Consider the following 24,542-nt stretch of genomic DNA (forward strand, 5'->3'; position numbering starts at 1 on the left):
CCATGTGTGATACTGTCCAGTGTATCTAATCCTGTCATGTGTGATACTGTCCAGTGTATCTAATCCTGCCCTGTGTGATACCGTCCAGTGTATCTAATCCTGCCCTGTGTGATACCGTCCAGTGTGTCTAATCCTGCCATGTGCGATACTGTCCAGTGTGTCTAATCCTGCCATGTGTGATACTGTCCAGTGTATCTAATCCTGCCATGTGTGATACTGTCCAGTATATCTAATCCTGCCATGTGTGATACTGTCCAGTGTATCTAATCCTGCCATGTGTGATACTGTCCAGTGTGTCTAATCCTGCCATGTGTGATACTGTCCAGTGTATCTAATCCTGCCATGTGTGATACCGTCCAGTGTATCTAATCCTGCCATGTGTGATACTGTCCAGTGTATCTAATCCTGCCATGTGTGATACTGTCCAGTGTATCTAATCCTGCCATGTGTGATACTGTCCAGTGTATCTAATCCTGCCATGTGTGATACTGTCCAGTGTATCTAATCCTGCCCTGTGTGATACCGTCCAGTGTATCTAATCCTGCCCTGTGTGATACCGTCCAGTGTATCTAATCCTGCCATGTGTGATACTGTCCAGTGTATCTAATCCTGCCCTGTGTGATACTGTCCAGTGTATCTAATCCTGCCATGTGTGATACTGTCCAGTGTATCTAATCCTGCCCTGTGTGATACTGTCCAGTGTAAATTACAGCTCACGTCTGTACCAGCTCATAGCACATATCTCCCAGAAAACCGGGGAGACCTCCTGGACTCTGAGAGGACTTGGCAAATCTCCCAGCGACTCCCGGGAATCTGCCTTGTGTTTGGCGCTGCAGTCTAGGTCAGGGGTAGGCAACCTCCGGCACTCCAGCTGTTGTGAAACTACAACTCCCAGCATGCATACTTACTCTGCTCTTCTAAGAACTCACATAGAAATGAATGGATCATGCTGAGAATTGTAGTTTCACAACAGCTGGAGTGCCGAAGGTTGCTGATCCCTGGTCTTGGTAGTGTAACGCAAAAGGGGCGTGGTCTGTGCAAAGGGGCGTGGTTATGCTAAGTGTGTCTCAGTCTTACTTCGATCACCTGTAATCTTCAGTGGAGCCTGGTAGTAAGGGTGCCCCCCCCCCCCCCCATTATTCCTACATAAGGATTAGAGATGAGTTTGTTACTAAGTTCCCAAAATTTTGTCCGCAGATGAACTTTTCATGTTAATTCTGAATGAGTCCGGTAAAACAGTGTGTAACGCCAGGAAAAACACTAGGGAGGAAGAAGACGGATGCACACATGACCCTGAGAGCTTGCCCTGATTGGCTGCCAGGCTGACAGACAGTCCGGATGAGCCAATCAGTGCAGCAGGAGGAGGTGCCCTAGCAGAACGTCATTCTATGCTGGGCTGTGAGAGAGCGTGGTTGGATATGATGGCATCTGCCCGAAAAACGGCCAGGGAGTCAGTATTTTATGTGTGGGGGGGGGGGCTCAAAACTTTACAACACGTGTTTTACCACCAGGACAATAATAACATTTGAAATCTCAGTGAAAATGTCAACTACTAGTCCGATATCCGTGTCAGGGCATCTCCAGACATCATTTTATTTGTTTCTTTTGTTATAGTAATTGTAGCTGGCGGCGCTAAGCCCAGAAAAGTGTCGAGAAGCCCCATACATGGCGTGCACTATAATCTGCACAATATTGGCGAAAAGAGCTTTATAAATATCCCTCTTTGTAATGTACCATATGATTTCTGATTTTCATTTTGTACATCATAGGATAGCCCCGTTAATTGGGTGGTTCCATCCCTTTTACCTTTGCAGTACTTGGCAAAATAATCATGTAAGGGGAGTGTGGATCCTTCTGTCGTCGAATGGGAGAAAATAAATCTTAATGGGGCACATTTATATTTTTGCTATTAAAATCAGGTCCTACATATGTGCAGCTCAGTATCATTCAAGTGAATGGGGCTGAGCTGCAGTACCGAGCACAACCACTATACAATGTACGGCGCTGTGCTTAGTAAACTGTGAGAAGGTCGCAGTGCTCATAGCCTCTGCAAACAGCTGATTGGGTGGGGGGTGGGAGATGGACCTAGGGTTGCCACCCGGCCGGTAACTCACCAGCCAAGCCGGTAATTTAGCGCCCCTGCCAGTAATAATAATTGCTGATATTTTCCTTTAAGGACTGTTACTAATGAGCACTTCCACTGTGGAGCACTAATTAGTACAGCCTTTAAATCCCCCCCCCCCCCCCCACCTTGTGTTAAAAAAAAAAAACTGCGGTGAACACTCACTGCTGACTGGAAGCGGCGAGATGTCATCACGCTGGAGCGCAGGTCCTGTCCTGCACATCCAGTGAGGGTTCACAACGGCTTTTTTTTCCCACAAGTTCAGAAGGGGACATTAGTAATTTTGGGGGGCACTAATGGGGCATTAGTAATTCTAGGGGGTACTCATGGGGACATTACTATTACTGGGTGCACTAATGAGAGGTATTATTAATTCTGGGGGGGCACTAATGAAGGCATTAATATTACTCAGGGGCACTAATAGGGGCATTATTAATTCTGGGGGCACTAATGGGTACATCACTATTACTGGGGGGCACTAATAGGGGCATACCTATTACTGGAAGCACTAATAGTGGCATTACTATTACTGGGGGCACTAATAGGGGCTTAACTATTACTGGGAGCACTAATAGTGGCATTACTATTACTGGGGGCACTAATTGGGGCATTACTATTACTGGGGTGTACTAATGAGGATATTATTAGTTCTGGGGGAAACTAATGGAGGCATTAATATTACTGGGGCCACTATTGAGGACATTACTAATACTGCAGCCACTAATGGGGGCATTACTATTACTGGGTGAACTAATGAGGGGTATTATTAATTCGGGGGGGGGGGGGGCACAAATGAAGGCATTAATATTACTCAGGGGCACTAATAGGGGCATTATTAATTCTGGGGGGCACTAATGGGTACATTACTATTACTGGGGGCACTAATGGGGACATTATTAATTCTGGGGGGCACTAATGAATGCATTAATATTACTCAGGGGCACTAATAGGGCATTATTAATTCTGGGGGGCACTAATGGGTACATTACTATTACTGGGGGCACTAATGGGGACATTATTAATTCTGGGGGGCACTAATGAATGCATTAATATTACTCAGGGGCACTAATAGGGCATTATTAATTCTGGGGGGCACTAATGGGAACATTACTATTACTGGGGGCACTAATGGGGACATTACTATTACTGGGGGCACTAATGGGGACATTACTATTACTGGGAGCACTAATAGGGGCATTACTATTACTAGGGGCACTAATGGAGGTACTACTATTAGTGGGGGCACTAAAGGGGGCATTCATATTACTGGGTGGCACTAATGTGGGCATTATTAATTCTGGGGGGCACTAATGGAGGCATTACTATTACTGGGGGCACTAATGGGGGCATTATTAACACTGGGAGCCACATTATGACATAGACACTTAACACCCTGTGTCAGGCCACGCCCCCACAACCACACCCCCTTTGAGCTGTGGGTTGTGGCTTAACTTGGCTGGTATTTTTTGTTGGGAAAGGTGGCAACCCCAGACGGACCCCAACCGATTAGATATTGATGACCTATCCTGAGGACAAAAACCTGGTGTGAACACAACCTAAGATCAGAAGCCTAAAGCCAGTAACGTATTCAGATCTACAAAAGGTGTCCGTCCGCCCACTCCGATGCCGGTTTTTATGTCTAGAACCTGTCCGGGCCAGGTTGAACGCCACTGAATTTGATATGGGACATAAACCTCTGTAGGCTGGCAGTGTGAGATCCCTCCTTGATGCCCATTTTTGTGCCAGCCGTTCCCACATCGCCTTCATCCCGGGGCAGCTCAGTGCAACATGTTTTATTATTGAGATAAGTTCTCCTCATATCTCATTAATAAAAAATGAAATAAAAATGACGTGGAGAAGAAGCCAACTTCAGGATGGTAAGGAGCTGCGCCTCCTTCTCCACATCCACTCAATGCATGACTGGGGAGGACTTGTAATCTACTAAGATCAGATAAACCCCCTGCTGCTCATTGCTGGGGGAATGTGACATCATCAGAGCAAGCAAGTGACTCCTGCTGCAGAAGTAGAGTCCTGAGTGGCAGGAGGAGAGGGCAGAGGCAGGGCTGGCAGCTTCCAGGAGGCTAGGACTAGGGATGGCAGCAGTGTGTGACAAGCTCTGCCAGGAGGAATGTATGGGAAGTGACTGCACACAATGATCCTGCAGAGGAGCGCAGCCAGGACCGTGCACAGGGGACCATGGTGAGACCTGAGAGGGGTGACTTCTGCACCCAGCAACACTGGATTTATTCCTGAAGAACCAAGAGTGGCATCAAGAAGATGACTGTGACTGAAGGAGTCTTAAAGTGCACCCTATACCCAGAAGGTAATATAGCCTGACCCTATAGACAGCGCAGAATGTGGGTTATCCACCTATTAGCCCTGCATGAGCGCCCCCTTATATAAACCATATGCACTGACTCTGCAAGCTTTGCACTTTCTGCTTCATTTACCACTAGACCTGGGTGTCCTTCTTTGCCAGCACCAGCCAATGTCACATTTAACTGTTCACAAGCTGGATCCTTGCATAGTGCAATTCACAGCCTCTAGAGTGCTTTTTGGACTGCATTTCCAGGGCATTCATCATAAGAGCTAGATTACAAAGCTGGCTCTGCTACATCTGTACTTTGTTGCACGCCTTAGACTACAGTACAGGCTTGCTGGATGAGTGCAGTGATTGTCAATAGCACATAGGGGTGGGTGTTACTGTTGAGGAGCTTGCATCTGGCTAGGCTTTGTGGTAGGAAAGTCGGATGAACCAGATAGGTTGAGACAGTCTTCAGAGATGCCACTACCTGGCTGCCAGAGGTAGAAGGAGACCCTGGATGTTTAGTTTAATGAGAGGTGACATAGAAAACCTACGGCTGAACAAATAGCTCGAACTCACTTAGAATCACTTGGAGTGGAAACAATCTTCTCAGGATGGAAGGTCTCTTTGAGGGCTTTGATAGATGAGAAATAAAGGACACACAGGATGTAAGATGTTGAATTAATCATGATTATAATGTCTATGAGGTGTATATATATCACAGGCTCCTATGTATATACATATCTATGTCCTCCTATCCCACTGCTCTTGTTTTCTCCAGGAGTCTACCCGAGGATCTTGGCAACCTTGGCATCTTTGAGGACATCAAGAAGGGGGGATGCTAATCCAGGTCCAGTCCAGTCCACAGGCAGCCATCCATCTCTCTCCATACAGTGCCCAACCACCCTGTCCCCCACAAAACCTTCTCCCACCTGCATTCATGACTGACAGACCTTTAATTACTACTGAACAAGACTTGGCCACTGTCAACCACACCAACGTCACCGACTGTGGAAAGGACATCTTGCTGTATGGGGACATTGAGAAGATTGTCATTGGGGTTGTGCTATCCATCATCACCATCTTCACCATAGCTGGCAATAGCCTGGTGATCATCTCAGTGTGCATAGTGAAGAAGCTCAGACAGCCCTCCAACTACCTGGTGGTGTCCTTAGCCGCTGCTGACCTCTCGGTGGCCATCGCTGTCATGCCTTTTGTCATCATAACAGACTTAGTTGGTGGAAAATGGCTCTTTGGCAAAGTGTTCTGCAATGTTTTCATAGCCATGGATGTCATGTGCTGCACAGCCTCGATCATGACCCTGTGTGTCATCAGCGTGGACAGGTAAGAGATGTGGACAGCCTGGTGCCACAGGATGGCTGGCAGAGGTCGGATGCAAGAGCATGGGAATAGTCTGCCTATTTCAGATTTGTGAAAGATATGGATGGTGTGTGGTAGGGAAGGTAATCACGAGAGCAGAGCCTTCAAAATGATGGGTCCAATTTATGGAAGTCCTGTATACCTTCTATATTATACACTACATGGAAGTCCTGTATACAGTATATATTATACACTATATAGAAGTCCTGTATATTTTCTGTATTATACACTATATAGAAGTCCTGTATACTTTCTGTATTATACACTATACAGAGGTCCTGTATACAGTCTATATTATACACTATATAGAAGTCATGTATACATTCTGTATTATACACTATATAGAAGTCCTGTATACATTCTGTATTATACACTATATAGACGTCCTGTATACATTCTGTATTATACCCTATACAGAGGTCCTGTATACATTCTGTATTATACACTATATAGAAGTCCTGTATATTTTCTGTATTATACACTATACAGAAGTCCTGTATACATTCTATATTATACACTATATAGAAGCCCTGTATACATTCTATATTATACACTATATAGAAGTCCTGTATACATTCTGTATTATACACTATATAGAAGTCCTGTATACATTCTGTATTATACACTATATAGACGTCCTGTATACATTCTGTATTATACCCTATACAGAGGTCCTGTATACATTCTGTATTATACACTATATATAAGTCCTGTATATTTTCTGTATTATACACTATACAGAAGTCCTGTATACATTCTATATTATACACTATATAGAAGCCCTGTATACATTCTATATTATACACTATATAGAAGTCCTGTATACATTCTGTATTATACACTATATAGACGTCCTGTATACAGTCTGTATTATACACTATATAGATGTCCTGTATACATTCTATATTATACACTATACAGAAGTCCTGTATACATTCTGTATTATACACTATATAGAAGTCCTGTATACATTCTGTATTATACACTATATAGAAGTCCAGTATACATTCTGTATTATACACTATATAGAAGTCCTGTATACAGTCTATATTATACACTATATAGATGTCCTGTATACATTCTACATTATACACTATATAGAAGTCCTGTATACATTCTGTATTATACACTATATAGAGGTCCTGTATACATTCTGTATTATACACTATATAGAAGTCCTGTATACAGTATATATTATACACTATATAGAAGTTCTGTATACATTCTACATTATACACTATATAGAAGTCCTGTATACATTCTGTATTATACACGATATAGAAGTCCTGTATACATTCTGTATTATACACGATATAGAAGTCCTGTATACATTCTGTATTATACCCTATACAGAGGTCCTGTATACAGTCTGTATTATACACTATAGAGAAGTCCTGTATACATTCTGTATTATACACTATACAGAGGTCCTGTATACATTCTGTATTATACACTATATAGAAGTCCTGTATACATTCTGTATTATACACTATATAGAAGTCCTGTATACATTCTGTATTATACACTATATAGAAGTCCTGTATACATTCTGTATTATACACTATATAGAAGTCCTGTATACATTCTGTATTATACACTATGTAGACGTCCTGTATACTTTCTGTATTATACACTATGTAGACGTCCTGTATACTTTCTGTATTATACACTATATAGAAGTCCTGTATACATTCTGTATTATACACTATATAGAAGTCCTGTATACATTCTACATTATACACTATATAGAAGTCCTGTATACATTCTGTATTATACACTATATAGAAGTCCTGTATACATTCTACATTATACACTATATAGAAGTCCTGTATACAGTATATATTATACACTATATAGAAGTCCTGTATACATTCTACATTATACACTATATAGAAGTCCTGTATACATTCTGTATTATACACTATATAGAAGTCCTGTATACATTCTGTATTATACACTATATAGAAGTCCTGTATACATTCTGTATTATACACTATATATAAGTCCTGTATACATTCTGTATTATACACTATATAGAAGTCCTGTATACATTCTGTATTATACACTATACAGAGGTCCTGTATACATTCTGTATTATACACTATATAGAAGTCCTGTATACATTCTGTATTATACACTATATAGAAGTCCTGTATACATTCTGTATTATACACTATATAGAAGTCCTGTATACATTCTGTATTATACACTATATAGAAGTCCTGTATACAATCTATATTATACACTATATAGAAGTCCTGTATACATTCTGTATTATACACTATATAGAAGTCCTGTATACATTCTGTATTATACACTATGTAGACGTCCTGTATACTTTCTGTATTATACACTATGTAGAAGTCCTGTATACATTCTGTATTATACACTATATAGAAGTCCTGTATACAATCTATATTATACACTATATAGAAGTCCTGTATACATTCTGTATTATACACTATATAGAAGTCCTGTATACATTCTGTATTATACACTATATAGAAGTCCTGTATACATTCTGTATTATACACTATATAGAAGTCCTGTATACAGTCTGTATTATACACTATATAGATGTCCTGTATACATTCTGTATTATACACTATATAGAAGTCCTGTATACAATCTATATTATACACTATATAGATGTCCTGTATACATTCTGTATTATACACTATATAGAAGTCCTGTATACAATCTATATTATACACTATATAGAAGTCCTGTATACATCCTGTATTATACACTATATAGAAGTCCTGTATACATTCTGTATTATACACTATATAGAAGTCCTGTATACATTCTGTATTTTACACTATATAGAAGTCCTGTATACAGTCTATATTATACACTATATAGAAGTCCTGTATACAGTCTGTATTATACACTATATAGATGTCCTGTATACATTCTACATTATACACTATATAGAAGTCCTGTATACATTCTGTATTATACACTATATAGATGTCCTGTATACATTCTGTATTATACACTATATAGAAGTCCTGTATACAATCTATATTATACACTATATAGAAGTCCTGTATACAATCTATATTATACACTATATAGAAGTCCTGTATACAGTCTATATTATACAGTATATAGAGGTCCTGTATACATTCTGTATTATACACTATATAGAAGTCCTGTATAGATTCTATATTATACACTATATAGAAGTCCTGTATACAATCTATATTATACACTATATAGAAGTCCTGTATACATTCTATATTATACAGTATATAGATGTCCTGTATACAATCTATATTATACACTATATAGAAGTCCTGTATACATTCTGTATTATACACTATATAGAAGTCCTGTATACATTCTATATTATACACTATATAGAAGTCCTGTATACATTCTGTATTATACACTATGTAGACGTCCTGTATACTTTCTGTATTATACACTATATAGAAGTCCTGTATACATTCTGTATTATACACTATATAGAAGTCCTGTATACAATCTATATTATACACTATATAGAAGTCCTGTATACAATCTATATTATACACTATATAGAAGTCCTGTATACAGTCTATATTATACACTATATAGAGGTCCTGTATACATTCTGTATTATACACTATATAGATGTCCTGTATACAATCTATATTATACACTATATAGACGTCCTGTATACATTCTGTATTATACACTATATAGAAGTCCTGTATACAATCTATATTATACACTATATAGACGTCCTGTATACATTCTGTATTATACACTATATAGAAGTCCTGTATATTTTCTGTATTATACACTATATAGAAGTCCTGTATACAGTCTATATTATACACTATATAGAAGTCCTGTATACAGTCTATATTATACATTATATAGAAGTCCTGTATAGATTCTGTATTATACACTATATAGAGGTCCTGTATAGATTCTATATTATGCACTGTATATAATAACTGTATATATTCTGTATTATACACTATATAGAAATCTAGTATACTTTCTGTTTTATACACTATATAGAAGTCTGGTATAACATCGATCGATATAGATATATATATACATATATATACTAATGTATAAAAAGTCTTATGTTTTATAATCTGTAGTGGTCACATACATATAGGCAGTCACTCGGTGATACTCATTGACCAATCACAGTGCAGCTTTCATTTTATCAAAACAGTTTAAATAAATGGAGCTGTGTATGGTTGTTATTGGCGACAAAGAGAGTTTTCAAAAGGACCACAGAAGGGGAAGTATGTTCAAAAGAATAATTAATTAACAGCTTTTAATCTGATCGCATCTAAAACCCAAAACAGACAAATAACAAAAATACTCTTGAAAAGGAAAGGTCTGTCCGGTATGCTGATAGAAGACAAATGGTTGCTAGACACTTGAATTGCGGGTCTTTTCCAGCAGGTTCTGGTACGGCGGGTAGGGGAAAGAATATTTTTTTTCCCCCTATAAATGCCCTATCAGGTCTATTATACCCTAATGACCTCCTAAATACGGAGTCATCGCCCTGATAAGGGCGGCCCCGTCCAGAACCTGTCTCTATTATGAGGCCCTAACTTATACCCTGTCAGGGGAAAAGGGGAAGGAATACTAAAATGAATGTCCAAAACCCCCAAAAAACAAATAATATTATTAACAAAAAGCTATTCCAACACGTTTCGTAAGGGTTGGTTGCTCCAGACGTATCAGGGGACAGAGATAGGACAAAACAGAAAAGATAATCAAGTAAAAATAAGATATAAGTAAAGGGTCGCCACGGTATTTAATCCGGCGCCACTGGTGCACCAAAGGAGGGCTTGATGACTGACCTAAACCTAACAGTGCAGGTATAACTAACGGTCCAATGTCGGCGGCCAAAGACAGTTTTCCTTTTAGACAGTGTTGATAACTGAGGCCTGTGACTCAATGTTTTCGTGGTAATCCTGCATCTTTACTTTATATTACACCCCTCTTTCTGCTTATTCTTATATTAGAAGAAGGAGCAAATCATATCTTTCCAATAGGATAAGAAGGCTAAGCCTCTGATGCCTCGATATATAAGATGGCTATCCAGTAAGTCGAGGCTCGACCTTGTACACAGGCCTTGAGGCATGACATAGACAATTACTTAGTCAGCACCTCATCTACAGACTGCTGTTTCGGAGATAATGTCCCTCATCAGAGAGTACTGGCTAAACTGGCTGAGAGGCCTAGGTCAGGATTCACAGGGTACTATATCTCCTTAAGGAGAACGTCTAGTTGGCATTTTCCATATGAAGAAATACTACCACCCCTCCGGAATCTTATATTATTTCTCACTTGTATAAAAAAAAAAAAAAAAATTCATTTTTCCGGAAAATACAAAACTGGGCAGATTGTAATACTGTAGAGATCCAATATCTACCATCAGTGCTATTATATCTTATTCTACTACAACCATGTGACTATTGGGAAAGATGTATTAAAAGTGAGAGCTCCCCTGGAAAATTTAAAAATCAATCTAATTGGTTGCTATTGTAAGCTAGGCTTCCTTTTCACCCCTTATATCCCTATAGCATCATATACTATATGCAGGGAAGGCTTTGTGGTTGTATCTATTCAGTTTTAACAATTATTAAACCCAACCCCCAACAGTAGAGGGCCCCACAGGGACTGCCAATTTTGTGCTCCTCCTGGTGGTGCTGGTTCATGCCAACAAAGACTGGCCCCCTAGTAAGAGATAAGAGCAGAGTGATCTCCCACCGGTTCTCCTCTCTGGGTTGCTAATGAAGACGATACCTTGCACAGAAGCAGAGCAGGATCAGGATTGGAACCTCCTTACCTCTATATTTACACCTTTGCTGTCACGGCGCAGTGTGGTAAATACACTCCACACTGAACACAGAAGGGAGGGGAAAAGGTATTAGGCCTGGAACCTAGAGAAAGGGAAATTATCACACCTAGTTAGTCCCTACGGCGAGCCCTGACTGCTATCAGTATGAACAGACCTTGATGGTACGAATGTTCATACACAGGAACCTAATCCCAATCTCACCCTAACAGGACCCTGCAGATAGTGTCAGGACACGGATGACCTATTCAGTCCCAGAGGAGACCCCCTCAGGCCTAATAGCAGGTAGGGGAAAACAACAAACAACAAAGAAAATAAGCTTACTTCCAGAAGTATGCGGATGAGCAGGAGGTCAGAGAGAACCAACACCAGGACTTCCACAAACAAGGATCTATCAACCGCATAGCATGATGGGTGAGGCCAGACTAAATACAGGGAAAGAAAGACCATTTAAGCTACACCTGAGACAAGAGGTGTGGTCATCCAGAGCAACAACACAGAAAAGTGAAACCAAAGAGACTGTCAATCACGTGCAGCCAGTCTCCTCGATCTTCTAGTCCCTGTCACAGGCGGGACCGTGACAGTACCCCCTCTTCTACGGGTGGCCTCCGGACAGCCAGGGCCATCTTTATCCGGATGAGCCCTGTGAAAAGCTTTAACAAGACGATTAGCATTAACGTCGGCTGCTGGAACCCACATCCTCTCCTCTGGTCCGTAACTCTTTCAGTGGATGAGATACTGGATGTATCTACGGAGAATTCGGGAGTCCACTATCCTGGCTATTTGAAATTCTAGATTAACGTCCACCATGACAGGCTCGGAAGGCAAGGAGGACGGTTCAACAGGTTCGACATATCTCTTCGACAACAATGGAACACATTATGAATCTTCAAAGCCTGAGGGAGTTCAAGACAAAAGGCAACTGGGTTAACAATGGCAATGATATTTTATGGACCAATAAACCTTGGACCCAACTTCCAAGAGGGTACTTTTCAACTTAATGTTTCTTGTGGACAGCCACACAGAATCACCCACTCTCAGGTCAGGAACATTCATACGTCTCCCCTCAGCCATATGTTTATACTTATTGCCCATTTTTTTTTTAGATTATGTTAAATCTTCTGCCAAATAGATGACAAAGAAGAGGAAAATCGTTCCTCTTCTGGTATACCAGAAGTTTCCTTACCAGAAAACGTGTCAAATTGCGGGTGGAACCCATATGCCCCAAAAAAGGGCAACCTATCAGTGGACTCCTATCTACGGTTATTTATGGCATATTCGGCTAAAGACAAGAATGAAGACCACTCCTGCTGGTTCTCCGAGACAAAACATCTTAAATAAGTCTCCAGATTCTGGTCAGTGCGTTCAGTGGGATGAAAGGTTGAAGAGAAGGCCAATTGTACCCCCAGACGAGTAAAGAACGCCTTCCAGAATTTGGAAACAAACTGAGTCCCCCTATCAGACACCACATCAAAAGGAATACCATGTAATTTTACGATGTTATCGACAAACAATTGTGCAAGAGTTTTAGCATTAGGTAGACCTGGCAATGCTATAAAGTGCGCAATCTTACTAAAGCGATCAACAACTACCAAAATCACAGTTTTTCCTGAACAATTATGCAAATCTGTGATAAAATCCATGGACAAATGGGTCCAAGGTCTGAACGGGATGGGCAACGTAAGTAAAGATCCGGAAGGCCAAGTATGTGTCACCTTAGATCGTGCACAAGTACTACAAGCAGACACATAGTCCTCAACACTCTTACGCAACCCAGACCACCAGAATCTATGAGAGATCAGATCGAAAGTGGATCTGCGCCCAGGGTGCCCAGTGAGAACCATACAGTGATGTTCCTTGAACATCTTGTGATCTAATCCAGAAGGAACAAACAACTTCCCCGGAGGACAAGAATTTGGTGCATATCCCTGGGCTTCCAACACCTCTGCCTCAAGGTCGAGATATAGGGCGGATATGACTACCCCTTTAGACAATATCGGACCAGGATCTTCGGAATCACCCTCCCAAAGAAGCTACGCAACAAAGCATTAGCCTTGACGTTCTTAACCCCAGGGTGATAGGTGACAATGAAATTAAATCTGGTGAAAAACAATGACTATCTGGCCTTCCTAGAGTTCAGTTGTTTAGCCAACTCCAGATAAGCCAGATTTGTGTGGTCAGTAAGCACAGTAATAGGATGAATAGCTCCTTACAACCAATGATGCCATGCCTCAAAAGCCAACTTAATGACCAGCAACTCTCTATTACCAACGTCATAATTCCTTTCTGTGGCCAAGAGTTTCTTAGAGAAGAAAGCACATGGGCGCCATTTACTAGGTGAAGGACCCTGCGACAAAACTGCTCCTACCTCCACCTCAGATGCGTCAACTTCCACAATGAATGGTTGTGACACATCAGGTTGCACCAGTATAGGAGCAGAAGCAAAACATTCCTTCACCGCAGAGAAGGCTTGTAATGCCACATCAGACCAGATTGAGACATCCAAACCTTTCTTAGTCATGTCCGTCAAAGGTTTGACCACAGTCGAGTAGTTCAAAATAAATTTACGGTAGAAGTTGGTGAATCCCAAAAACAGCATAAGTGCTTTCAGATTTTCGGGTAAATCCCAGTCCAACACAGCATGGACCTTCTTCTCAGGATCCATACAAAAACCTGAAGATGAGAGTAGGTACCCAGGAATTGTACTTCCTGAACTGCAAATGCACACTTCTCCATCTTAGCATACAATTTATTCTCTCTTTGGATCTGTAACACCTGTCTCACGTGATCCTGATGAGTCTCCATATCTGGAGAATAAATTAATATGTCATCCAGATACACAACAACAAACTCCCCACCAGATGATGAAAGATATCATTAACAAAATGCTGAAAAACCTCAGGAGCATTAGTTTATCCAAACGGCATTACCAGACTCTTAAAATGACTCTCTGGGGCATTAAACACCCTCTTCCATTCATCCTCTTCCTTGACCCTGACTAGATTATATGCTCCCTAAGGTCTAACTTGGAGAACACTTTGGCACCAACAATCTGATTAAACAAGTCAGGGATCAAAGGAAGGGGATACGGATCACGGACCGCAATACGATTGATCTCACGGAAGTACAGGCATGGCCTAAGGGTTCCGTCTTTCTTCTTTACAAAGAAAAACCCCCCTGCCACTGGGGACTTGGAAGGTCTAATATGTCCCTTAGCCAAACTCTCGGCAATATACTCTTGCATGGCCGCTCTTTCGGGTTCAGAGAGGTTATATAACTTAGATTTGGACAATCATATTCCCGATGTGGGGGTAACCCCTAGCAAGCACTCTCAGAAAATACATCAGAAAAATCTGAAATAAAAGAGGGAACAGCGTTAGTGGTCAAGACAGAAAGAGATGTATTAAGACAGTTGTCCATGCAATAATCACTCCAATCGGGAATCTGTCTCGCTTGCCAGTCAATGATAGGATTATGTTTGCTCAACCATGGTAAACCCCAAACCAATGGAGCAGGCAGACCCTGCAGCACAAAACACGAAATGGATTACTGATGAAAATCACGAACTGACCATCAACTAGGTAAACCCCTGCCCCACTGTCAATAAACACCTCAATTCTCACAGTTTTGTACTTAAGCGCCACCTTGGCAGACAGGAGAAATCGGGTACTACCAGTAAATGGCAAAAGTAAGTTCTCTGACTTCCCACCCACTCCACCAAGAGTGAGATGGGAAAACGTTTTCTTCTACGTTTAACCTTGACGCAGAATGTAAGGACAAACATTAACAAAATGTCCCCTTTTTCCACAGAAAAAGCATACTCCCTTCTTATGACTAGAACTCTTGCAAGCAGGCCCAGTAAACACTGTGAAGTCAAAACTCCAAAACCCTTGGCAGAATTGTGTTTCTTTTTCTTTTCAATTTTACTATACAAAGAATTTTTTCCTGTTTACCAATACAAGATATAGTAAATTAAATGGCGACATGAAAAAATGCATTTTGTCCTGCAAAAAAATAAGCCCTCATAAGGCCATGTTACATAGTTACATAAGTCCATCAAGTTCAACCAAGGGATAGGTGGGACGTCAATCGCAAAAGGAAGTGAGATTCAGATTTCTACATATTTACATAAGCATTAATGTCATTTTCTTTTAAGAATTCATCTAAACCCTTTATAAAACTGTCCACTGTTCCTGCTGTGACCACGTCTTGAGGAGTCTATTCCACAGATTCACAGTTCTTACAGTTAAGAAGCTTTGGTGCTTCTGGTGATGCACCACTGACATCAGCTACTTTTTCTTCTTTTGAATATACAGAGCTAAAAAAAAAACATTTAGCTTTGTCTTTTCCATATCTTTAGTGATATTTAGGGGACCTACCTGCTCAGACCTTGGTATTTTAGCATTGATATATTTAAAGGGAACCTGCCACCTCCAAAAGTGGTATAAAACTGCCAGCATTACCTTATAGCAGCCCCTAGTCTGTAACTGATCATGTCTGTGAGCCAGAAATGTGTTAATCCATACTTCAGAAAAATGCTTTTTTAATCCCCCTGAGCGCTCTGTTTGCAGTCAGACTTGAAGTCAAGGGGCAGTGGCCTCCTTGCTTCAAGTCAAGCAATGCCCGCCTTTTCCCTGCGCCCTCCTGACTATGATTTACATATTAACCATTACTTGGGACCGTGCTAGTCTGGCGCCTGCGCGGTGCGCCGCTTGTGACTGTGCGATCCCATCTGGAGCTCCCAAAGTCAGCTTAATGTTGTAACTGTGCATGCGTCGGCCGGCTCGATTCGCCGTGCGCCGGCAATAATCAGCGCGCGTGCTCGCGCCGGCAAGTTATATTTAAAGGCAAGCCATTGATCACGCTCGCGCTGTAACTCACCTCACCGGCGCGAGCGTGCATGCTGATTATTTCCGACGCGCTCGCATTATGCCCGGCTGACTGCAGGAGCCCGAGATGGGATCGTGCAGTCACAAGCAGCGCACCGCGCAGGCGCCAGACTGGCACGCTCCCAAGGAATGGTAAATATGTAAATCATGGTCAGGAGGGGGCACATGATGAGAACATAGTCCTGCCACAAATCAGGATTGTGGCTGTGATGAAAGAAGGTTTGTACACAAACATAGAAGAGGATTCTTTACGGTAAGAGCAGTGAGACTATGGAGCTCTCTGCCTGAGGAGGTGGTGATGGTGAGTACAATAAAGGAATTCAAGAGGGGCCTGGATGGATTTCTGGAGTGTAATAATATTACAGGCTATAGCTTCTAGAGAGGGGTCGTTGATCCAGGGATTTATTCTGATTGCCTGATTGGAGTCGGGGAGGAATTTTTTTCCCCCTAAAGTGGGGAAAATTGGCTTCTACCTCACAGTTTTTACCTCTCGATCATCTTGCAGGATGACAGGCCGGACTGGATGGGCAGGTGTCTTTTTTCAGCCTTATAAACTATGTTGTAGGTGCGATGCATGTGTATATAACGCCGCCCTTTACAAATATTGGTTATATTATCGGCAGATGTAAATCCAGCGTGGCGTAACACATATTTATTATTTTACCTGACGGATTTTCTCCTGTGAGCGTGTAAACAAATATGTTTCTATGGAAACCATCAACAAGCACTACACGCACCAGGGTTCACATATTCACAGCACCTTGTCTCTTACATACTATATACGTCTAGTGCCTGCTTTGCCTATGTTTTTTGCTTTATTGCATTCTGTGCTGTATTAAGTCATTATTTTACTGACTGGAAACCATCAGCAAGCTGCTGATGACAGATACTGCACATTGTTGGGATGTGGCTATTTTGCACTGTGTATAATAACGGTAAACTGTTGGAAATGGGAAATCCTTTTTATTCAAGGGGTTTTCCAGTATTTAGACCATCAATATCAGATCGGTGGGGGTCCGACATCTGGCATCTCCATGAATTAGAAGTCTGAGCAGCCGCCATACAGTGGAGAGAGCCGGTTGCAGAAGGCTCCAGGCGCCAGAAATGACACAGTGGATGGGGCCTTCTGCTTCTGACTCCATCCATTCTATAGTCTTACGTACTGGCAGCTGCCCAAAACTGCTGATCAATGGGGGTTGGGGTGTCAGATCCCTACTGATCTGATAGTGATGACCTACGGCAGCGACCGGGTCCGCATGGGTAACATGTGAGCTACGGTGGGCCGATGGGGGTAGTAGTAGTTTACTGACAGCAGAGCCTCCCTGGGCCGGCGTACGTGATGGGGAAGACAGCTCTGAATCCTCTGGGGCACTCTGTAGTACAGGGATCACCAACCAGATGGTTGAGGTGCTTAGGGTGCTTTTGAGGCTAGCACCCCGGTTGTTCGTGACGCCAGCACCGCAAGGTGCATATGAAGTTGGTAGGAAGGATGAGGAGTCAATTGTAGTAAACAACAGAACTTTTAGGCTACTTTCCCACTTGCGGCAGAGTGATCCGGCAAGCAGTTCCGTCACCGGAGAGGGATCCGGCAAAACGTATGCCAAGTGATGGCATTTGTAAGACTGATCAGGATCCTGATCAGTCAGAAAAATATATTGAAATGGCATATCCGTCTTTTCAGTGTCATCTGGAAAAACAGATCTGGCATTTTTTTTTTTACCTTTTTTTCGGTCTGCGCATGCTCAGACTGGAAGGACGGATCTGGCACTAATACATTCCTATGGAAAAAAATTGCTGGATCCAGCAATTCTGTGTACACTGCCTGCAGTCTCCTCCAGGTACTCTGCCTTCAGTCTCCTCCGCGTACACTGCCTTCAGTCTCCTCCGCGTACACTGCCTGCAATCTACTCCGCGTACACTGCCTGCAATCTACTCCGTGTACTCTGCCTGCAGTCTCCTCCGCGTACACTGCCTGCAATCTACTCCGTGTACTCTGCCTGCAGTCTCCTCAGTGTACACGGCCTGCAGTCTCCTCAGTGTACACGGCCTGTAGTCTCCTCAGTGTACACGGCCTGCAGTCTCCTCAGTGTACACGGCCTGCAGTCTCCTCAGTGTACACGGCCTGCAGTCTCCTCTGTGTACACGGCCTGCAGTCTCCTCAGTGTACACGGCCTGCAGTCTCTTCTGTGTACACGGCCTTCAGTCTCCTCAGTGTACACGGCCTTCAGTCTCCTCAGTGTACACGGCCTGCAGTCTCCTCAGTGTACACGGCCTGTAGTCTCCTCAGTGTACACGGCCTGCAGTCTCCTCTGTGTATACGGCCTGCAGTCTCCTCAGTGAACACGGCCTGCAGTCTCCTCAGTGTACACAGCCTGCAGTCTCCTCAGTGTACACGGCCTGCAGTCTCCTCTGTGTACACGGCCTGCAGTCTCCTCTGTGTATACGGCCTGCAGTCTCCTCAGTGTACACGGCCTGCAATCTCCTCAGTGTACACTGCCTGCAGTCTCCTACGTGTACACTATCTGCAGTCTCTTCCCGTATACGCCCGCAATCTCCTCCGTGTACACTGCCCGCAGTCTCGTCTGTGTACACGGCCCGCAGTCTCCTCTGTGTACACGGCCTGCAGTCTCCTCAGTGTACACGGCCTGCAGTCTCCTCAGTGTACACGGCCTGCAGTCTCCTCAGTGTACACGGCCTGCAGTCTCCTCAGTGTACACGGCCTGCAGTCTCCTCAGTGTACACGGCCTGCAGTCTCCTCAGTGTACACGGCCTGCAGTCTCCTCAGTGTACACGGCCTGTAGTCTCCTCAGTGTACACGGCCTGCAGTCTCCTCAGTGTACACGGCCTGCAGTCTCCTCAGTGTACACGGCCTGCAGTCTCCTCAGTGTACACGGCCTGCAGTCTCCTCAGTGTACACGGCCTGCAGTCTCCTCAGTGTACACGGCCTGCAGTCTCCTCAGTGTACACGGCCTGCAGTCTCCTCTGTGTACACGGCCTGCAGTCTCCTCAGTGTACACGGCCTGCAGTCTCCTCAGTGTACACGGCCTGTAGTCTCCTCAGTGTACACGGCCTGCAGTCTCTTCTGTGTACACGGCCTGCAGTCTCCTCAGTGTACACGGCCTGCAGTCTCCTCTGTGTACACGGCCTGCAGTCTCCTCAGTGTACACGGCCTGTAGTCTCCTCAGTGTACACAGCCTGCAGTCTCCTCAGTGTACACGGCCTGTAGTCTCCTCAGTGTACACGGCCTGCAGTCTCCTCTGTGTACACGGCCTGCAGTCTCCTCTGTGTACACGGCCTGCAGTCTCCTCAGTGTACACGGCCTGCAGTCTCCTCAGTGTACACGGCCTGTAGTCTCCTCAGTGTACACGGCCTGTAGTCTCCTCAGTGTACACGGCCTGCAGTCTCCTCAGTGTACACGGCCTGCAGTCTCCTCTGTGTACACGGCCTGCAGTCTCCTCTGTGTACACGGCCTGCAGTCTCCTCTGTGTACACGGCCTGCAGTCTCCTCTGTGTATACGGCCTGCAGTCTCCTCAGTGTACACGGCCTGCAGTCTCCTCAGTGTACACGGCCTGCAGTCTCCTCTGTGTACACGGCCTGCAGTCTCTTCTGTGTACACGGCCTGCAGTCTCTTCTGTGTACACGGCCTGCAGTCTCCTCCGTGTACACGGCCTGCAGTCTCTTCTGTGTACACTGACTGAGTGGATGTGGAATGTCGGAGCCTCCCATTAGTGATGTGAATGGCCCCCACATCACAGGAGGATAAGAGGCTTTTCTCCCTCCTCGTGTTATGTTGTTGGAGATGAAGGAGATTATGAGGAAAGCTTCGGCCTGAGCTCTAATGCTGCTGACAACATGACAGACATCGTCCATTACCCAGTATTTGCTGATGCGGAGGTGGGGTGGGTTATGACTAGGGATGAGCGAATCGACTTCGGATGAAACATCCTAAGTCGATTCGCATAATACTTCATTTGAATACTGTACGGAGTGAGCGCTCCGTACAGTATTAGAATGTATAATATGTAAGTTAGTACTTCGCGAAGTGGGTACCTTGGAACCGAACCTGAGTTCGGGAAATGTTTTTTTACAGAACAAATAGATTTATGAAGTTATTACACGAAGTCTCGTAGGAGCCAATACATTCTAATACTGTACGGAGCGCTCACTCCCTACAGTATGCAAACAAAGTATTATGCGAATAGACTTTGGATGCTTCATCCGACGTCGATTCGCTCACCCCTAGTGATGACTAAATGATGGGTGTTATCTTACATCCAATTCACTGCCCACCAGCCTGATACAAGGCTCTTCTTTTACTATAACCATACTGGAAGTGTTTATGGGCCCCATCCCTGCTTTGGGGCCCCCTGATTAACAGTTCTGCTAAGGAGAAAAGACCAGACAGCTAGAGAAAATGATAAAATCCTTAATACCAGCTGGCATCACTAGGAGAGGCACCTTGCATATGGATTCATGCAGCTGCTATTGACTTCCAATCTGAGCTGTATACATTCCTATGTGGTGAGCTCCCCCTAGTGGTGGCTGTAGGCATTCAGAATTTTATTCTATAAGTCTATGGGCAACCAAGAGATTTGGAACTGATTTTATAATGGTAGATATAGCACAGTTTACTATTCTAGGCTATCCAAGACGCTACAATTAACCCTTTTACTATCTTAAACCTCCAGAACTATTAGGAGTTAACCTTTAACTAGAATTTCGAATTTTAGTTTTTACCCTATAACCACCATAGATCACCATGATTATTCCCATTAATCACTTCTTCACCTCCTATGTCTGATCTTCAATGAGATTATGTGGTCTACTCCAGTCACATCCAAAACTGCGTTCATTCCGATTAACTCCTACTACCAGAGAGTACTGTATTATGGGAGCTCAAATCATGATAGGGGTAACCCATATAATTCTGATAGCAGCTTTGGATGTGACTGGAGTATAACACGGGGCAAGTGAAGCGTTTGCAAATCCACTCAACATATTTTATAAATTATTCTAACACATCTAGGGATAAAATCAACGGAATTGAAGTTTCCTGACCCTGCTCCTCTAAAAAGTTACGTCTCTCCCAGATTTGCACATGAGGACACTTGCAAGTTTTCTTTACAAGTTGTGAAGCTGCATGGAGGAAGCGTGTGAACAACTGGCACCTTCTCAACTGCAGCGGGTTTTCATCTAGCAGTTCCTTTATTTCCATGCACTCGTTTTACTCTCTACTTTCACAGTCTTCGAAGACTGACTGATGAAAAGCACCCCCCCCCCCCCCCGACCATAATGCTGGCATCAACAATGTTACTGGCTTCTGAGGAGGGCTGAAGCTCAAACACAGCAATGGGCCACAGAGGTCAAGTAGGAGACCTCAATGGGAGCTGACTTTTGGAGCTAGGGTCCACTTCTTATGGGTTTATATACTGTAGTAAGATGCAGTTCCGTGGAGGTAATCACTACATGTAAATGCAGATCGTCTACGCCACTTAACGAATAGGTTCCTTGTTGGTAATTGGCTGCAGGTCGGAGCATGTAAACAATCGGCCATACCTCCTTTTTGTGTTGTGAAAGATCCCTCACTTTAAAGGGTAACTGTCATATTTTTATTTATTTGCTAGTTTATTAGAGCTAGGCCTGTATACCTGAGTTACTCTGTCAGTGATCGCCAAAAGATCTGTAATTACATTATAATAACAGCTTTCATTAATGTCCTCTGTCCCTTTCCACTGCTCCCTTAAAAGACCGTTGCCAGGGCTCATCTGTCTCCGGCTAGGAAGACGGAGGGGCGGTCCTTCACACTGCATGCCTGCATTAGGCTTCAGAGTGAGGAGGCGTGTCTCAGTAATCCAATCTGATTGGCTGGCAGGAAGCTGCTGGCTACAGCAAGTTTGTATGTGACCTGAGGGAAAGCAGTTTTGGCCTCTGAGAACTGGCAGAGGAGCCATCTTGAGAAGGTCCTCATATTGTAAATGTTTAAACAGCCTTAACTAAGGGAAAAACTCAAGGCAAACAGTGATAAGTGAAGAAACTAAAGATTGCTTTATGCATAATGCTGCTGCAGCAGTAACATGTGCTAAAACAGATTTTTTGATGAAAACATGACAGTTACCCTTTAATGGATATTCCATGTATACTTCTCATATCCATTACCTGACTGGAACGTCTCATATCCTTCACCTGAAAGGAACTTCTGTTATCCATCACCTGACAGGTACATCTCATATACATCACCTGATTGGTACGTATTATATCCATCATCTGACTGGAACTTCTCATATCCATCACATGACTGGTACATCTCATATTCCTCACCTTCTGGAAGTTCTCATATCCATCCCCTGACTGGAACTTCTTATATCCATCACATGACTGGAATTTCTCATATTCTTCACCCAACTGGAACTTCTCATATCCATCACTTCACTAGAACTTCTTATAGGCATCACCTGACTAAAATTTCTCATATCCCTCACCTTCTGGAACTTCTCATATCCGTCCCCTGACTTGAACTTCTTATATCAATCACCTGACTGGAACTTTTCAATAACTTTGTCAGAGATTATTTTTTTTTTTTAAAGAGTTCTTTTGTCTTCATGGTATTGTTGCCAGAAGTCATTCAAAGTTGTACCTTTATTTACCTGCATTTGACTATATAATCTGACCTCTAGGGGGCAATATTGGTGAGGATTTCTTTTTTGGTCATGTCTTGTGGTTACGATTGTAGTCAATCCCTGGCAGAACCCTCATGAATTTAATGTTTCACCGATTTGGGAGAAATCCTGCAGCACGCGATGTCTTTATTGCAATTCCTAATTTATTCACCAAGAATGAGATCTTTCGACCACAATGAGTCTTTTTCAAGCAGAGTGCTGGCACCGCCACTACATGGACTGTCCAATTTGGACCTAACGGTAGTGCTGCTTAATTTTATTTATTGTTTCACCATCGCAGAAACTGGTCCAGTATATCATAGTAATGGGGGTGGGGGTGTGAATACTTTTTACCGGCGGAGTAGATGACAGTGCTTGATGAGCAGTCAGTGCAGTAGCTTCCAGCTACCATTATCTGATCCCTGTGAATCCGATCTAATAGAATAATCCAATAAACCTCCTGCAGATTCCTAAATTAGATAGAAGAGATAAGGCTGACAGAAAATGAGCAGGATTGAAGCCGAAGCCATCTGAAGGGGAGGACATACCTGGGTGTAATATCTCTGTGTCTTCTTGGTATCTTCTGCTTGCTGTGGTGTTTTTGGCTGGGTGACTACAATTTCATGACTGAATCAGCTCTTCTACCTGCTATAGAACACACTGCCTCTCCGCACCGCACAGACTTGTTTATTTTAGCCAATCGCAAGGTTGTACACGGAGCAATGGAGCCGTACACGGGACTCTGGCTAACCTTTTATTTAGATCAGAGGTTTTACTTATATGGGGCCCAATATAAAATATGTAATAATAACGTGCACCCACCATCATACTACTGGTGTGGCAGAATGTCCTGCGGACCTCCAGGCACTGACGCCTAGCTGTGACTGCTACCTCTGCACCACTGACTGCATTACAATGATATATAAATCCATATACAGATGTAGTAAACTTTAACGTTACATTTTTAATGGCTTTTGTTGTGTTGTGTCCATTTACTGTTTACTGCAGGAGTACATCTGTACTCAGGGCCTTTCTCAAGTCTATGCACAGCGGAAATGCAGAAATAAGTGGGAGAGCAGTAGAGGAAGAGGTCATCTATGTATGTAAAGTCAGACAGGGGAGAGGGACAGGATGGATCCTTTGTCTAGACAACTTATTCCAAAATCACGGACAGCCAACAGTTTTTGCAGACTAATTGGAAAACCATAATGAATGATAGAGATTATTAGCAATACATGTCTATAGCTCAGTATACTAAGAACTCTGTATCAGCATTTACTGTGAGCTGTAAAATTATTATAATTAACACCAAAATAATCTAGTCAAATGTCACCAGTAGACAATTGGAAAAATTTGGTTCGATCCAGT

General features: G+C 42.9%; 1 protein-coding gene across 1 annotated transcript in view; it reads left to right on the top strand.

The window, feature by feature from the left end:
• Positions 1 to 4,180: 4,180 nt before the first annotated feature.
• LOC122926554 (5-hydroxytryptamine receptor 7) overlaps positions 4,181 to 24,542 on the top strand; it is a 66,749-nt gene continuing 46,387 nt past the window's right edge. Inside the window, exons 1-2 of the mRNA XM_044277996.1 lie at positions 4,181 to 4,445; positions 5,209 to 5,771. Of these exons, the coding sequence (XP_044133931.1) occupies positions 5,266 to 5,771 (506 nt within the window). The 5' untranslated portion in view covers positions 4,181 to 4,445; positions 5,209 to 5,265. The remainder of the gene's footprint in view (positions 4,446 to 5,208; positions 5,772 to 24,542) is intronic.

This window comes from Bufo gargarizans, chromosome 1, assembly GCF_014858855.1.
Source record: "Bufo gargarizans isolate SCDJY-AF-19 chromosome 1, ASM1485885v1, whole genome shotgun sequence".
NCBI classification, from domain to species: domain Eukaryota; kingdom Metazoa; phylum Chordata; class Amphibia; order Anura; family Bufonidae; genus Bufo; species Bufo gargarizans.